This window comes from Primulina huaijiensis, chromosome 1, assembly GCF_012295235.1.
Source record: "Primulina huaijiensis isolate GDHJ02 chromosome 1, ASM1229523v2, whole genome shotgun sequence".
NCBI lineage: Eukaryota > Viridiplantae > Streptophyta > Magnoliopsida > Lamiales > Gesneriaceae > Primulina > Primulina huaijiensis.
Window position 1 is genome coordinate 25,537,381 of NC_133306.1, and position 17,368 is coordinate 25,554,748.

At 35.6% G+C, this 17,368-nt stretch overlaps 4 protein-coding genes across 5 annotated transcripts; 3 read left to right on the forward strand and 1 right to left on the reverse strand.

Moving 5' to 3' along the window:
* Positions 1–486: 486 nt before the first annotated feature.
* LOC140988788 (uncharacterized) lies at positions 487–4,664 on the forward strand. Of its 2 annotated transcripts, none has more exons than XM_073457868.1 (7): positions 487–943; positions 1,682–2,302; positions 2,973–3,579; positions 3,654–3,754; positions 3,842–3,931; positions 4,034–4,161; positions 4,262–4,664. In XM_073457868.1, exons 2-7 carry the CDS (start codon positions 1,838–1,840, stop codon positions 4,404–4,406), a joined length of 1,536 nt encoding a protein of 511 aa, XP_073313969.1. In that variant the 5' UTR covers positions 487–943; positions 1,682–1,837; the 3' UTR covers positions 4,407–4,664. The 2 variants fall into 2 exon arrangements, with proteins under 2 accessions (XP_073313969.1, XP_073313963.1); XM_073457862.1 differs by having other exon boundaries at positions 1,726–2,302.
* A 249-nt stretch (positions 4,665–4,913) lies between these two features.
* Positions 4,914–7,926, forward strand: LOC140988812 (ATP-dependent Clp protease proteolytic subunit 5, chloroplastic). Its single transcript, XM_073457888.1, has 9 exons — positions 4,914–5,162; positions 5,237–5,320; positions 5,753–5,870; positions 5,967–6,059; positions 6,443–6,488; positions 6,567–6,639; positions 7,153–7,187; positions 7,288–7,376; positions 7,480–7,926. The coding sequence occupies exons 1-9, from the start codon at positions 5,038–5,040 to the stop codon at positions 7,684–7,686; spliced, it is 870 nt and encodes a 289-aa protein (XP_073313989.1). The 5' UTR covers positions 4,914–5,037; the 3' UTR covers positions 7,687–7,926.
* A 65-nt stretch (positions 7,927–7,991) lies between these two features.
* On the forward strand, positions 7,992–10,978 carry LOC140988777 (DELLA protein RGL3-like). Its single transcript, XM_073457856.1, has one exon. The coding sequence runs from the start codon at positions 9,041–9,043 to the stop codon at positions 10,757–10,759; it is 1,719 nt and encodes a 572-aa protein (XP_073313957.1). The 5' UTR covers positions 7,992–9,040; the 3' UTR covers positions 10,760–10,978.
* Positions 10,979–11,271: 293 nt separating this feature from the next.
* On the reverse strand, positions 11,272–15,896 carry LOC140988805 (uncharacterized). Its single transcript, XM_073457878.1, has 2 exons — positions 15,204–15,896; positions 11,272–11,962 (listed from the first exon to the last, which is right to left on the reverse strand). The coding sequence occupies exons 1-2, from the start codon at positions 15,637–15,639 to the stop codon at positions 11,418–11,420; spliced, it is 981 nt and encodes a 326-aa protein (XP_073313979.1). The 5' UTR covers positions 15,640–15,896; the 3' UTR covers positions 11,272–11,417.
* Positions 15,897–17,368: the final 1,472 nt, after the last annotated feature.

The following is a 17,368-nucleotide window of genomic DNA, read 5'->3' on the forward strand; positions in this document are numbered from 1 at the left end:
TTTTGAATATTATATATCAAAATCGAACCGAAATTTTTTTTTTAATTAAATTAATAATATTATTTATATTGTATTTTTATTATATATTTTATCATATGATATTTAGTTCACTCAGAATAATTTTTTTAATTTTAGTTAATGTTATTTATTTAATTCATTTAGAATTTATATTTTAATTTTTATAAAAAAATAATTAAAAATAATAGATCATATTTAAAATTATATTTTAACAACTAATTTAAATAATTATAAAAAACGAATAAATTGAATCAAATTGAACCCAATCGAAAGAAAACAGTTCGGATAATGAATTATATAGTTTCTAAATTTATCTTTGAAATATATGAAAAATATCAAATCAAGTACTTGAAAAGATAGATGGACCAAAGTGTAATTTATCAATAGCACCTAGTTAAAAAAAGGTTGCACGTGCAAGGGAAACGGGGGATTACTAAAATAAGCCGTGGGGAAATACGCACCTTATCCTGCGCGCAGTTGCAGCATGGTAATACAAGTATTGATGAAGGGAGGGAGAAGGGAGGTGAGTCGCCTCGGCGGGACCGGGCTGAGTTTGCGGGCCGAGGCGGAAAAATCCCTTTTCAAAGCAGGCGCGCACACACACACACACACACGCACTGCCCACAAAAATTTTCACGCAAACAGGTGTGAAAAAAATGGAGAAGAAATTGGGAGTCTTGTTTACTATCGTGGCCAGACACCTCTTTATCAACACCTCTCTCTCTATCATCCCTTCTTCTAACCCTAGCGCACACGTCCAAACAACACTATTTTTCTCCTCTTTCTCTCTCCAATATACACATTTCTGCTTCTATTTATCTATTCCGCGGACCCTTTATTTCTTGCCCTCAATTACACCTGCTCCGATCTGCTCTTCCAACCTCTCTCGTGATTTTCTGTGCGCTTCCGGTTCTCTGCTTGCGAGGTATATCTTCTTGGTTTGTTTTTGTGGGTTTTGACCGTGGTTTGGATTGTTTGTGTTGCTGGGATTTGAGGGGTTTTGGTGGATTTTTGGGTTTGAGACGTGGTTTGTGGTGATCGTTCAATGCTAGGCGTCTCTTGGTTGGGATTTTACTTTACGTGCATATGTTTTCAGCTGGGAGGCAAAATTGCGCGGCTGTGTGAGGGAGGACCGTCTTTTATCGATATTTGGGTTGCTAGATTTTCTTGGGTCTAGTTGATTATTTGCTAATGCTGTATCTTCTTGCCTGATGTTTTGGTTATTGTTTGTTGCGTTTTTATCATGGAGTGAGGCATTAATATGAGTTTTTTGTGTGGTGTGTTTGGGTTAATCTGGCTTTCTTTTTACCTATGGTTTAATGCATTCTAGATGGCGGTCTTATGTTTGTCTAGGTTTATGAACATGCTTTAGTTTGTTTCTTTTGTTTTTCCGCTTTTGAATTTTCAATGGGTGGATTTGGAGGGATTTTCGACTTATATATATGCTGTTGACAATACATTTTGAGGTCTTTCTTTGGCTCACTTTAATCCCTGCTTATCCTCCCGCAAGTGCAATGCCGTTGGCCATTTTTATGCTTCATGCATTCACGAGCTTTTCTGAAATTATACGTGCATTTGTTTTGTTCACACATGTTGGTATAACTCGCGCATTGTTTTTTCCATATGTTGGTATTAACTCGTATGAATTGTTTTCTCACTTTAGGTTTCACATCAAAAGTTGTCACAGTAATAGTTTAATTTTGACAGAGACCCTGATGCACTACGTGGCTGGCATGCTTTCGACTAGGCTTAACAATTAATTGGCACGTGTGCAACTGGTGCTATTAGAGTGATTTTAGAACGTGAATCTTTTGTTGCGATGGATCAATCTAGGGTTCCTCAAATGGAGAGTATCGGAGTTACGGTGAGAAAAAGGAGAACCCAAACCTCACGACGGCCTAAATCTGATGCACCGGCATATCATCCTGACCAATCCCCCAGATTTTCGACCCCACATTCAGATGATGCAAGTAAGGTCTCGAGTGATGAGAACGTTGCTGATTCTAACTCTGGGGGGAAAATGTTCAATTTGAATCAGTGTTTATCAAGGTCCTTGCCAGTTAGTGGATCTGATGGAGGATCGAATGTCTCTGTTAGCAGTGGTGTGGTTGGGGATGGAACAGGTGGTGAGAACAGACCGAAAAAAGTTAAATTGAAAGTTGGTGGTGTGACGAGAACGATTCAAACCAAATCCAGTCCTAATGGGGCATCCAGTAGCAGGTCTTCAACAAAGATCGATCAATCATCAGACAACACTCGAACACAACAGCATTTTATTCCACAGGTTGTGATCACTTGCATGTTATTTGATCATCACCACGAAAAAACTCGTCCACACACGAGTTTCTTGAAATGGTTTCTGCTCTTTTTATCGCTCTTAGCCTTGAATAGCAGCACTTTATGAAATTAACATGGAAATAAGGCAAGTTCATTAATAATTGCTTGCTGAATTCATACATATTTACACAAAAATGCATCGAGATAATTTCATAGGATTATGATAAGTGGAACTACTGATATATCGTAGATTTAGTTTCTTGACTCAAGATAGTAACATAGAGAAAATAAAAGTTATTGAACTCGTGAAGGCCTAAATGCTATTTGCCTATTTCAGAGAATCATGCTTTACCTGAAAAGAGCAGAAGGCTGCAAAGTTATTGATTCATAAGATGTTATGTCGGATTGCTTATTTTTGTTTCCCTCTAATCATGCTTATAATTGATTATAAAGACTAAAAGCATTTATTTTTGTCGATAATGGGACAAAGTGCAGGTATACCTAGTGAGACATGGGTTCATACTTCATATGATATGAAGGCTATCTTAGTTACTTCAGTATTTGAATGGAAAAAATCTCCTGCATTCAAATTTGGTGCTTGTGCTTTATCCTGCTGTATAATATACCATATGGAGACCTCCAACCTTTTCATTCTTGGTATGTATTTGTTATTTCAGGAAAATTCTGATGAATATCACTCTTCACCCGTAGATAAGAAAAGTGGCTTCCAAGGGATTCCGTGGAAAGATTTCTCGAAAGGTGGATTTAGTCTCAAGAGGGAGGACATGGGGAGGATGCCGGCAAAGAATGGCTTGGACAAGCAAGGAGATAAGTCAGATTTAGTTCGTAAAAGCAAGAGGATGCCTAAAAAGCGAGTATTGGATGGGGAATTTGACGAGGATGATGATGATGAGATTCGGTATCTTGAGAAACTCAAGACTTCGAAAATAACTGTAGTCAGGGATTTGGAGGCAGAATCAACCAGAAAAAAACGGAAGATTGGAAAGTATGACGATATGGAAGATGTTGGAAAACCTGGTAGAGATATGAAGAAGTCAAGAAATGGGGACATGGATTATGAAGACGAAGAACCATTATCTGATGGGGAGCATGAAGGAAAGAAGAAAAAACAAAAGAAAGATCTGTCAGAGTTACCAGCAGAAAACAAAAGGGAGTTGGCTCTTACATCTCGTCAGCGAGCTCTTTTAAGTAAGGACGCTTCTTCTCCACCCGGAGCAAGTCAAGTTGAATTTCCAAATGGCTTACCGCCAACTGCGCCTCGAAGTCAGTGAAATTTATCTCCTCTTTTTTTACATTTGGATTGTTTGCAAGAAGTGTACTTACTCTCCATGGTACAGAGCAAAAGGAGGTATTGACAGAAGTCGAGCAACAAATGAAGAAGGCTGAGGCTGCTCAGAGACGTAGAATGCAAAACGAGAAAGCAGCCCGTGAATCAGAGGTTCACTTTTTCATCATACAACATCTTGTTTATCTATTTTAATTTAGAGGTCGGATGTTTGATGAACCTGCTTCTTTAAATTTATAGGCTGAGGCAATTAGAAAAATACTCGGTCAAGATTCAAGTAGGAAAAAGAGAGAAGAGAAGGTGAAGAAACGCCAGGAAGAGTTGAAGCAGGTATTTTGAGCCCTGGACAATTGACATTTCAAATATTCTTTCGAGATTAAGTTACAAACTCCTGATGCAAGTTCATTTGTAAAATTTATAAACAAAAAACAGGAAAAGGCAGCACACGCTCAATTTCTTACTTCGAACACCATTAGATGTGTCATGGGTCCTGCTGGAACCACTGTTTCTTTTTCCCCTGACTTGGGGTTGCCCAAAATTTTTCACTCCAAGCCTTGCAGGTAAATATCTTTTTCTCGCTCACAAACAACCTCAAACCATTTCTCTTCTAGTATTTTATCTTTCATAATGACTTGATGGAAAATCCATTTGATGTTGCAGCTATCCAGCTCCGCGAGAGAAGTGTGCTGGCCCTTCTTGTACCAATCCTTACAAGTACCGCGATTCTAAGTCAAAACTCCCTCTTTGCAGTCTTCAATGCTACAAGGCGATAAATGGAAACGCACTAACTGAGAAGGCCTGCTGAAATTGTGTTGTTCTTGCAAGTAGTAAATCCCATATTTTACTGTATTGGTGACATATTAATTATCTCCAAGTTTACTTGAGAACGAGTTGTATGGAAAGAGTCATTAGGCAGTTGGATTTAGTACAACATTCCTAACTTACAACCAACTTGTTAAAACTCCTAGCTATTAACTTCTATATTTTTCTTTGATTAACCAACGACAACCTTAAAGTCTCTGGTTTGTGAATGAAAATATCTCTTGTTCACAGGGTGACGAAATACCTTGCTACAAGACATATACTCGATTTTTCACAAAAGATTCTAATTATCCAAGTAAAAAACTGGAACATAGTTTTGTAAAAGAACTATATATTATAGTTAAATTAACAATACATTTTGGTCAATTGTTAATCTACGCAAACCTTTAACTAAATAGTTTTTTCAATCCAAACCATGATCGACTAAAAATTAATCCAAGATTCGATATTTTATTGGGATTTATTATTTAGTTATAACTTGTAAGCACCCTTGTTAATTTCATTTCATGACAGGTTGTGTTGGCCAATATCTATGGAGATTTTAGTGAAATACTCCACACTTTGACAGACAGACAGTCGCCGCCGTATATCTGATAAGCTACCTCCCTCTGAAAATGGCGCAGGCTTCCGTTTGTTCTTCCTCCTCTCTCGCCGTCAATTCATCCTCGCTCTCTGTTTCTTCCCCCTCCTCTCTCTCCTCCCAAACCCTCTCCCTTCCGTTCCGGCCTCTCGCTTCCAGGTGTGACTTTTAATGTCCAAGGTGGTTCGAAAGTTGAATTTTTGTTGGCTCTGTAATAGTTTTTATTGTTGCAGAAAATTGAAGACCCGGAGTTCGATGTACGCTCCACAGTATTATGCGCCCGAAAAGAGCTCACGCAGTGGTATTTGGTCTATTAGGTATGCCTTTTTCGAAGGTGTTATGGATTTTGAGGTTGCGAAAATGTTGAGGGTCTAGCTAATAATTTGCCTGCTGCCCAGATGGTATCATATTGAGTTGATGTTGATGTTGATGTTGTTCGCTACAATTGTTTTAATGATTTGTTGAAGCATTTGAGTAGCAATAAACAATATTAGAATATCGTGATTTCAATGCTTTGGAGTTAAATGTTTAATGGTTTTATTTCATAAAACTTATATTCCCATTAAGGGTTTATGTTTCTGATTAGCGAAAGTTTAAATTGATTTTGCTGATGATTTTACAACTTTCATCATTGCGCAAGGAATTTGTTCAAAAAGTTGAGATTCACTTTTGTCTCCTGAAAGGCACTCATATGCAAACAGAGGGAGCATTTTATTAGTTAATAATAATGGAAGCCTGATTGTATTTAGGGATGACTTGCAAGTTCCGTCATCACCGTACTTTCCTGCTTTCGCACAAGGTGCACAGGGTCCACCTCCAATGGTTCAAGAACGTTTTATGAGTGTTATCAGCCAGCTTTTTCAATATGTGAGGCAATTTTTGTTTGAAGTGAAATGGTACTTAGTTTTGTCCGTTGCCTTAATCTTTTTGATGATAAAGTTGGAATTCATTTTATTTTTGTAGAGGATTATAAGATGTGGTGGAGCAGTAGACGATGATATGGCTAATATAATTGTTGCTCAGTTGCTCTATCTTGATGCTGTTGATCCTACCAAGGTAATTTTTTCTCGTTCCATGTAACTTTCGTATCTGAATCCAATGTGGTTAAACTGCATGGTCATTGATTTGTAACGCTTGTGGAGTACCTGTTGCCCAAGTCATTAGCAATTTCTTTGATTTGCTTCGGCTTTAGTGATTTCCTTAGTGTGGCAGTAGACAATGTGGTGGTTGTAATTACCAGGTCACTCTGAATTTTCTTTATAACAAGTTCTCGTCTCCTTCAAGTGTGGGTCATCGGCCTACCTGATTCTTTCCTCATGGGCAAATGAAAATGTACTAGAAGCTTTTGGTGTCCCTTGAATTTTTTCTCGGACATTTTTTTCTTAGACACATATTTATTGGTGAATATGTGAGGCTAAATATTTTCTGTAATTGGACAGGACATAGTCATGTATGTAAACTCTCCTGGTGGATCAGTTACCGCTGGTAATATATCTGATTCTTTGTTTCCTTTACTTATAGTTTTGATAATCACGTATCTAATTTTCTTCCTCTTGGTTTTAGGAATGGCTGTATTTGATACAATGAGGCATATTAGACCTGACGTTTCGACAGTCTGCGTTGGACTAGCAGCTAGGTAAAGATTCATTGTCACTGCTTTTTGCAGTATTGATTCATTGGCACTCTTTTGGCTGTCTTTCTGCAGTTTATGTCATTATTAAAGTACAAATTAGATTATATTTTTCTTTATCAGCGGACAGTCTATTTCCAGAACTCAATGGATATATAAACCTTAGCAAACTGCTGCAAGTTCATTTTATGTTGTTCGATGAATTAGATTTTTGGGCTTTTGGCTGCTGAATTTTTATTAGATTATGTGTCACCCTGTTCACTCTTCAGCACTCCTTGCTACTTTAAACAAGATCAAATGGAAGACAACTTGGCCAAATTTTTTCTTTTGTTTCAATTTTCAGAGTATTGGATACTGCCCTATACTATTATCTTGATGATGCATAATCCGTAGCTTTGAACTCTTTGTTGGATGTTGTGGCTGGCGCCTGATCATCTGGTCCTATTTTTTTTTATAGTTTTTATCTCACTTTGTGACATAATATAGGGAATTGAATTGATTCTCCTTATCCTTGTGCAGTATGGGAGCTTTCCTGTTAAGCGGTGGTACTAAAGGTATACGATTGACTAATTTTTATTCAATTTATGGTTTCGACCATTGTATCTTGGTATCTCAAATTGTACAACGGTATTTTCTTCTTGATGTCCACTGAAGGAAAAAGATACAGCCTTCCCAACTCAAGAATAATGATCCATCAGCCTCTAGGAGGCGCACAGGGTGGGCAAACTGACATAGATATTCAGGTAATTTCATGTTTATAATTTATTTGGTGTCTATTTATGTCTTCTAGTTAGAGAAAAATGCTGTTCTTTTCAATGTTTATGTGGACCGTATCCTTGTGCTCAGGCTAATGAAATGTTACATCACAAAGCGAATTTGAATGGTTACTTGGCTTATCACACTGGTCAAAGCCTGGAAAAGATCAACCAAGACACTGATCGTGACTTTTTCATGAGTGCTAAAGAGGCCAAAGAGTATGGGCTTATAGACGGTGTTATCTTGAATCCTCTCAAAGCCTTCCAGCCCCTTGCAGCTGCTGCTGAAGAAAAGTAGATCCCAAATAAAGTCTTCACTGTGTGATTCAGTTATTGTTAAATTAGCGGAAGATGGTTATATTGAACGTGAGAATTTAAAATCCTTGCCAAAACTCAGTGACCTTTTTGTGAGTCAGGAAATTCTACTATTATCATCTCATAGTTTGTAGTTGATGAAATCAATGATGATACAACGTGGACTCAATCAGTCTCTTCTGCATGTGATATACTTGGGAATTCCAAGTTTCATTGGCATCTATCTTGTGTGTGTGTGTGTTTTTTTATATAAAAAAATCTATCTAGTGTTTTTAATTTCCTACTGTTCTTTTTAAAAAATACTAGCTTACGAGTTTCAGGAGATCTAACTATGTAGGTGATAAGAATATGTCGCTCTGTTCTGTCTGCGTATTTGTCGTCCCATTCGAAAGAAGAGCAGATCTTGTCTAATATTTGGTGGAGATTGTGGTAGCAAAGTTTTAGATTTCCACGAACATTATTTTGACGTACAACCTGTGTTGAGGAGTTTATGACTTTGTCTCTTCAACAACTTATGTGCAACTCTGTTCTTTTAATATGTTTTTATTCAATTATATTATATTACCCGTGTAACCACCAAGGAGACATGGACAAACTGGTGAACATGAAGTTGCAGGCTCTAGACGGATACATAAGAGGAACTATGTTCAACTTTCAAGAAGTAAATTAGTGGTATTTGGATAATGGATTTCTCAAATCCATTTGATTTATTAATTTTAGTCGGATTTCAAAATAATCCCTTCTTAATTTTGACAATATGTGAATTCCAAATACAATTTTCAAATCAAAATCGTTCATCCAAACACAAAAGTCACTATACAAAATTCAACTTGGGGAATGTAACAGATGTCGGAAATGAATTTATAAAATTTTGAGAAAATTCCTATGTGCCTTCTATGCGTGATTCTTGTCGCCACTCCCAGCCTCGTCTGTTAGCCAGTGTTGGCATCATTTTCTCGTTACCTTCTTTTTGTCTATTTCTTTTTGTTCCCAATTGCACACAATCGTTAATTAATAATTTAGTTAATTAATCTCTATTTTATCTTTGGCCGACTCTGGCTGACCTTTCAAGAGCTTGTACAGATTGTAGCTCATTTCCTGTAAGAGATTGTCAAGAGTGGGAGATATTATTTCTACTGAAAAAACGAACCTTGAAATTCTGCAGTTCTCATAAACTTGTTTTCTTTTCTGTTTACTGTTTTTTACCTCAGAGGGCCTTGAAAACCGATTAAAACTTGTATTATTTGCAAGTGATAAGTAACCTGGTAATGATCATCGATTATTATTCGAATAGAGAACGATATCTATAGTGTGCAGAGCTTACTCTTTCTGTGAGTATGGTGGGAGAAGCTGGTTTTTCATTTCAAAGCAATGACACTATTCTTCCAGAGAATTGTGATCCTCTGGTTGGATATGCAAAAGATGAAACGATTCCCGTGAGCGAAGAACATCAATCGTTCAACATGGATGACGGTGAATTCGTGGATTTATTTTGTTCAGTGTTTGGCCACGAAAATACCACGGAGAAAAAGGCCGAGATATTTGGAAATTACGAACAGAAACCTGACTCGGATACTAGGATCCAGAACGAAGATTTCATGCCTGGTCTCGAGGAATTCAAAGAAAATCTGCAGCGGTCAATATCAGAACTCAGAAAACCTGTTAAAGAAAAACCAGATTTATTCTCTCTTGCATCATGGGAGCTCTTGAACAGTTATGGTAGGGGATTCAAGATGTCGAGAGAAGAGAGCTTAAAGGATCCGATCGAGGAGACTCCCGTAGGTGGACAGAAATTATCAACAGAAGAAATCTTGAGAGTTGCTGGAGAGAAGTTCATCCAATTTTCCACCAACAGGATTGATGGGATTTCCATGTTTATCCACCCTTATGTTGGCTCTTCCCTCTCAGGGCTTTCCATGGATGAAGCAAGAGATGTGGAGCTTGTTCATCTTCTCCTATCTGCAGCAGAAAACGTGGGCACCAAACGCTTTGATATTGCTAGTAAATTGATTTCTCGATGCCTGTGGGTGGCATCTGATTCAGGTACACCAGTCCAGCGTGTGGCCTTTTACTTTGCTGAAGCTCTTCAACAGAGGATATACAGAGAAGAAGGGTGGATCACTGGAGAGAAGATGAGAAACCAACCTGAAAAACGAGAGACATGTCTTGCCTTAGGTACGAACAACACGTTCTTGGCAGCGTACCAAGAGCTGCCCTTTGCTCAAGTTACGCAATTGGCTGCAATACAAGCCATTATTGAGAATGCGAAGACATCTTGCAAGATCCATTTGATTGATCTCCAAGTAAGGAGTGGAATCCAGTGGATAGCCTTGATGCAAGGGCTCGCAGATTGCTCAATCAAACATCTCAAAATAACAGCAGTGGTAACAACTGATTTACGGAAAGTGGAGGACACTGGCAAGAGACTGCTGAGTTTTGCTCAATCTTTGAACCTGCCTTTTATTTTCAAGGTTTTTAATCTAAAAGACATGAAGGATTTTAAGGAAGATCTGTTGGACGTAGAAGCTGACGAAACTTTGGTCATTTACTCGTTTATCATGTTAAGAACAATGATATCAACGCCTGATTGTTTAGACAATCTAATGAGAGCAGTGACAAGACTCAGGCCAGCTCTAATGGTGGTCACAGAAGTGGAGGCCAATCACAATTCCTCTTCATTCGTGGATCGTTTCATTGAAGCACTCTTCTTTTACAGTGCATTTTTTGATTGTTTGGAAGATTGCATGGAGAAAAACAATGAATTCAGAACTATACTAGAAAAAACTTACTTTGGTGATGGGATCATCAATATAGTTTCAACAGAGGGCCAAGAAAGGGTCACTCGGAATGTCAAATTAGATGTTTGGAGGGCATTTTTGGGGAGGTTTGGGATGGAGGAAATCGAGCTGAGCGAGTCATCAAGGTATCAAGCTAGTTTAGTTTTGAAGCAGTTTTCACATGGAAGCTCATGCACTCTCGAAAATAATGGAAAGGGCCTATTTGTTGGATGGAAGGGCACACCCTTGTATTCTCTTACAACTTGGAAGTTCAAATAGGGGGAATAGAGCAAGAATTTTAGTCGAAAGTTAATTGTTAGTTCATTAAGCAACCTTGACTCAGTTGTAGTAGATGAGAATCCTTTCAGCTCCTCAACTTCTCAAGAAAAGTGAATTTAGTGGTTAAAACAGATAAAGAAAGAAAAAGATGTGATCTTTGCTAAAAATATTACCCATCAGATGTAGATAATTAAGCTATAAATCCTCTGGATTGTGTCACATGCTGGTTCAATAAGTCATTGACGATAATGGATTTGCATATGTCGAGCGGAATTTTTTCATGCTACATCCGATCAGAGTGGACCGTTGATATGGTGGATTCACCAAATGTTTTGTCCTATGAGTGCTATGCCTCACCAGGAGAGTTTACTTCAGATACAGCATAGTCTCATTAGTGTTGCATGTATTTTCATCTGACTAAATGTTGGTATATTTTAATCGGAGCAGTTGAAATAATTGTATGACTCTCACCACTCGCTTACTTGATATCCCGGTAGAAGACAGCATAAGGGGACACAAAAATTGCAACTTTTCATAGATTATATATGCAAGCAACAACTGTTTAGGGCCCATTCTACTACATGATGAATGATCTGAAGTGCTCAACTTAAACGAAAAATGCCAAAGCAGAAAAACTACAGAAATTTATATGCCCATTTCACGAAGAAAAAACAGCCTCGACCAGCACATGTTTCCTCTTAGGATACCCCAAACCAAATATGTGGCTTAGATATACCTTGTCATCTTTCACTGTCGCAGCTGTAACCAAACGATGGGTTGCACCACTGAACTTGCCCACTACACCAGCCGTCTCCCAATCATCAGAACTTTCAAGCAGTTTTGAAGGGTTTCCCGCAACCACCAGTTTAGTGGAAGATACGAGCTCCAATCCATCTCCAAATCTTAGCGAACCTCCAATTATTTTCACCAGCTTAACCTCATCTTCTTTTCCTATTTCAATCTTGAATAGATTACCGGAGAAAGTGTGAATGACTAATAAATATCCATTCGGATGGTAGACAATTCCATTGAGTCCAACCAATTTCTTGTACCACTCCTTTTGAGCAAAGAGAGAACTCTTAATGGTGTATAGGAATTCTCCATTCACTCCAACCTTCCAGATCTTGCTTCCTGATGTATCGGTTACGTATGCATTTCCCTCAGAATCAATGGCTACATCATCCGCGAAACCCTTTTCACCTTCTGCATGGTTTAAGATCAAATTAAAAGAAGCTACAGATTGGTACCAATGATTGTGGAAAGCCACACCCTTGAGCTAATGAAGTATGATGCAGGTTCCTTTATCTGTTTTGTCAACTAAACTATCTCAAAATTAAATGATAATACTGATGTAATATACCACATAGATGGAACACACACACATATATTTAACATTAAAAAATTACACGTTCCAGGCATGAACTCTAGGACCTTATGATAGTTTCAATGAGCGTATGGAACTATCGGTATTCGAGATACAATCTCTCATTTGTAAATATAGCTCAGAGCTTGCAGAAACTTCAAGAAACTTGCCTAGAAATTAACTTCAACTTAACGAACAAAGTAAAAGATCCAAGACTCTATGGCTAAATTTTTTGTTGGTAAAAAATTGGTATTTATTTTGGAGCAAATTTTACCCACAAAAAATGGCTATAAGAATTTGAGTAGAATGGCAATATAGTTTATTTGATTGAGACAATACTTGAACTTTATTTTTTATAGAATAAAATAAAATGATATTGCCGTGTTATCGTGTTAATGGTTCTTGATAATTCGTATCCAAGATACAAACACCATTATCATACGACGCTAGGACTACAAATTTTTTCGACAAGTACAAACCGAAAATATTTAAAGCTTTCTTGGATTATTTAAGATAAAAGAAAATCTCCCGATTTATTTTCATTCTCGGATTTAAACATCTGCAATCTTAAAAATTCGAATTTAAGATTTCATTTTCAGAAATTCGAACCTAAAAAATCATTCCTTTGAAATTCTAGGCAGAAACATAATAAAGGGAAATCAGAAAATTTTGGAATTGATAGGGAGGTCTATTTAAAGAAACTAGGAATGTACACGTGCGATGCACGTAGGTGACTAATAATGAAAAATATAATCACGATAATTAGATAATGTTTAAAATCGTTTGAATAATATCATGTTTATAAGTATTTATTAATCTAAATATATCAAAACACAATACATAAAAGTACATCATGACAATAAATCATATATATTCACTTATTTATATGACATTTTTCAATCCACGACATAATACAGCTCTCTTAAATGATAAATCAACAAAAATATTTTTCATTCAAATATCATTCAAAATGAAAAAAACAATAAAAATAAAATTAACAGAATAGTGAATTTTACCAAAATCAAAACTAAAATTTACTTAAATAGAGTACACATAGACAAACGTCAAATAAAATTCTCTTAATTTACTAACTTATCATAATAATGTTAAAATAAAATCATTAAACTTGTTATTAAGGTAAATATCACTTTTGTTTTTGCTAACTTTTAACACATTGCGGATTTTATTTAATTTTTTTGTTTTTTAAAATACATATTATAGATAATTAATTTTATATCAGAATCAATCATTTATAAATTAATATTGGTGATTAATACTTTAAGAGAAATAAAATTTTAACATAATACCATTCAAATAAATATATATAGTAAAAAACATATATAAATAAAATAATATTTAATACTCAGTTAAAAAATTTTATATGTAAAATTGTAATATATAACAATGATAATAAACTATCAATATAATTCATATTTATTATAAGGATTACATTTATTAAATTTTTTTTAAAGATTATATCATAAATTTAGTTTAAAATTTAGAGGAAAAAAAGAATGTGTATTAATGTCCAAATATATCTAAGATGGACAATAAATCACAAAAATTGACTAAGAAATATAAATAAATAATTTTTTTACATAAAATTTAAAAAATAAAGAAGAATGTAAATTAATGTCCAAATCTATCTAAGATGGACAATGAATCACAAAAAAAACCCCTTAAAAAGACATATTAATTTAATTTACTAACTCAAATGAACAAGGAAATGTAAATAAATAATTTTTTTGACATAAAATTTAAAAAATAAAGAAAAATATGTATTAATGTCCAAATTCATTTAAGATGAACAATGAATTACAAAAAAAACCCTTAAGATAATCTAATAATTTAATTAACAAACTTAAATGAACAAGGACATATAAAAAAATTCACAATTGAAGTGGTATATTTATATGTAAGGAAATTCACAATTGAAGTGGTATATTAGAAATATATGATTTTATTAGTTCATATTTACAAATCAACTTGTGAAAAAATTGACTAAGAAATGTAAATAAATAACTTTTTTTACATAAAATTTAGGGAAAAAAAAAAAGAAAAATGCGTGTTAATGTTCAAATATATCTAAGATGGACAATGAAACACAAAAATTGACTAAGAAATACATCTAAAATGGACAATGAATCACAAAAATTGACTAAGAAATGTAAATAAATACTTTTTTTACATAAAATTTAGAGAAGAAAGAAAAACGTGTATTAATTTCCAAATCTATCTAAGATGACAATGAATCACAAAAAAATCCTTAAAAAGACATTAATTTAATTTGTTAACTTAAATGAACAAAGAAATGTAAATAAATAATTTTTTGGCAGAAAATTAAGAACGAAAGAGGAATAAATCTATCTAAGATGACAATGAATCACAAAAAAACTTTTAAAAAGACATTAATTTAATTTGTTAACTTAAATGAACAAAGAAACGTAAATAAATAATTTTTTTGGTATAAAATTAAGAAAGAAAGAGGAATATGTAATACTGTCCAAATTCATTTAAGATGGACAATGAATTACAAAAAAAATCCTTAAGATAACCTAATAATTTAATTGGCCAACTTAAATGAAACAAGGAAATATCAAGTGATATATTTATATTTACATTAGATTAGATTAGATTAGATTGAAGAGCTGCGAACTTTATGGGAATAGACACACCATTTGGCAGTGAGGTATGAATAGCTTTGGTGAACCACCACCAACTACCACCACCCACCACAGCCATAGCTTTGGTGAACTACCACCGACCTCCGTCAGTACACACCGGAGCTCCGGTGGACTTCCGGAAAGTATTTCTCGTTTTTTGACAATATTAAACTTCAGTCTATTCACCCGATATTAGTTTCCAGAAGTTAAAGATACTACGAGGAGTCTGCGTACATTATGTTTGTCTAAAAATACTCACAAGTCACAAACTTGGGAATCCTATGAAAAGAACGAGAAAGAGAGGAAATAATAACACGAAATCAATCAGCTTCAGTTTTGCGTTAGAGTTCGAAAATTTTGTCAGAACTTGAATTACTGAACTTCAAAGCTAATCATTTATGAATCCAAGGATCATCACCTGGTCCGCTGAGTTGGGTCAGAAAAATCCGCCTCCACGTGGTCAGATCATACGCCGCCACCGCACTGTACCGGTTTCCCAACACATCGGCGATAGCCACCAACAAGCGATTCCTGGGTCCGTCCACGACGAGCCCGAGAGACGAATTCTTCCCAGAGTCAGTGTTCTCGACCACAACAATCTCCTCCAAAACAGACCCCGGCTCGTGGTCTTGTTCCACCGAGACCACCCCGAGACCGCCCTCGAAGAAGGAGACAATGAACCGCCGGTTGAGCTGGTCCCACTTGGCGCACTCCCGGAGCCAGCCACCGCTGTGGTAGTGGTACACGTGGGTGGCGGGCTCCGAGGTCTCGGAATGTATGATGTAGGCTATGGGGAGCGCGGATAGGAGGAAGAGAAGGATTAAAAATCTGGCGGAACACAAGAAGGAAGCCATGTGCAAACAACAAGAAGAAGAGATTAGGCGATGGAAGGGGGAGTGGGAGTGGGAGTGGGAGTGGGCTAACTATTAATAGAAAATTTGCTACCAAGAATTCACAACAATGGAGTCGAAGAAGAAAACATGGGCAGTGTGAAAGGAAGAAGGCGACAAAGTTTGCCCACTATGGGGGACTTTTTGGACTTTGATCGGACTAATCGGACTAACCAATCTTTATTGATCATTAAAAAGTCACTGAAAAACACAATTATTCACTCCTTCCTCCTAAAGTTTGGATATTACTCTAGATAATTGAGCGAAATATATATATTTATAAAATTTTCGTTCAATATTAAATTTTTTGGTTCTTATTGTCTGGACTAAAGGCCGATGGATCTTCCTCAGATCATAGATAAAAGAACCGAAATGGTTTTGATCTTAAACAAACAATAAGTAAAAATATCACTTTTTTTTATATTCGGATTAATCCTTGGGAAAGACGTCCTTCCTGGTTCATCCCCATGTAAGCAGTCCAATTTCTTCAATTTATACGGTGTTTCTTTTCAGGTCGAATAGTTGTTGCTTGTGTTACCAGTTACATATTTAATCATCAATCATTATCGACCCTGGACCGCCTCCTTTTTGTCCAAAGTGGTCTTTATAGACGGTTCGAAACTATTCAGCGAGCGGGGTGGGCGAGCATGCGACGAAGACGACGGAGACGGTCGATGATTTTAAATTTGCAATCAACTACAGTCTAGGCAGTAAGACGGTTACTGACCATCCTGTCACCGCCTCTCGTAATTCACAACATTGAAAGATTCATTAAAATAGTGGAAAATACACAAGTTTTTGCTACTGATTCATCATTCTTTAATCACGATTTTCTTAAAATTTGCTTCGTAATTGAACTTGGTGGACTTTTTGACGGATTGCTTGTTTGACATTTCGTACTCAATAACCCACTTTTCATTACCCTGACCAATGATAGGAGTTGTTGGTCATAAATATGCCGAAGTATGGTACTAATACTTAGTATCAGTGTTCTACAAAATTCGCTTAAATCCCGTTCAAACGTGTTTAAGCTTGAAGCTCGTCAAAAACGCCAAGTTTCGGAGAAAACGAAAAAAAGCGGTCAAACTGTAGTTTGACCGAATTAAGCATAATTAAGGTGTTTAATTAAGCGTGCTTAAACACAATTAATGTCATCTATTTATTTTTTAATTTTTTATATTTTGAAGGTATGTCTTTTTATTTTAAAATAATAAATTATGTTTATAATTTAAATGTTTATTTTTTAATTTTAATTATGATTAAGCGTGTCTGATAATGATTTGACAAATATTTAACATTTTTAATGTTGTCTAGTTGCAAAAACAAATAAAGATTATAATTTTGATATTTTTATGATTTTATAAATATGAGAATTAATGCATCAGAAATAAATTTATCATATTTATGTATTATTTTATCAATTTATTGGTTTGAGATAATTACAATTACATTAAAGATAAAAAAACGCTTTTTCATGCTTAAGTCTGTGCTAATCTCGCTTAAGCTTGAAAAACTTGGAGCTCGACGCGCGTCACGCTTTTTAGAACCTTGCTTAGGATGATAAATGGAGCAAGGGGGCAAGCAAATCGACAAGAAACAGAGATAATATTTATTGTAAAATATTTGACCAAAATTATTTGACTAATTATGGATGCTTTTTTTTTTTTTTTGGTGTAATAATTTGGGATGGTGG

Bases quoted from the DNA above. Each gene is read 5' to 3' on its own strand.
- LOC140988788 (XM_073457868.1), top strand. From the start codon at position 1,838: ATGGATCAATCTAGGGTTCCTCAAATGGAGAGTATCGGAGTTACGGTG. The intron at 3,580-3,653 runs GTCAGTGAAATT...TCCATGGTACAG, and splicing joins ACCGCCAACTGCGCCTCGAA to AGCAAAAGGAGGTATTGACA. The intron at 3,932-4,033 runs GTATTTTGAGCC...AACAAAAAACAG, and splicing joins GCCAGGAAGAGTTGAAGCAG to GAAAAGGCAGCACACGCTCA.
- LOC140988812 (XM_073457888.1), top strand. From the start codon at position 5,038: ATGGCGCAGGCTTCCGTTTGTTCTTCCTCCTCTCTCGCCGTCAATTCA. The intron at 6,489-6,566 runs GTAATATATCTG...TCTTGGTTTTAG, and splicing joins TGGTGGATCAGTTACCGCTG to GAATGGCTGTATTTGATACA. The intron at 7,188-7,287 runs GTATACGATTGA...TGTCCACTGAAG, and splicing joins GTTAAGCGGTGGTACTAAAG to GAAAAAGATACAGCCTTCCC.
- LOC140988777 (XM_073457856.1), top strand. From the start codon at position 9,041: ATGGTGGGAGAAGCTGGTTTTTCATTTCAAAGCAATGACACTATTCTT.
- LOC140988805 (XM_073457878.1), bottom strand. From the start codon at position 15,639: ATGGCTTCCTTCTTGTGTTCCGCCAGATTTTTAATCCTTCTCTTCCTC. The intron at 11,963-15,203 runs GTGATGATCCTT...TAAACCATGCAG, and splicing joins GACCCAACTCAGCGGACCAG to AAGGTGAAAAGGGTTTCGCG.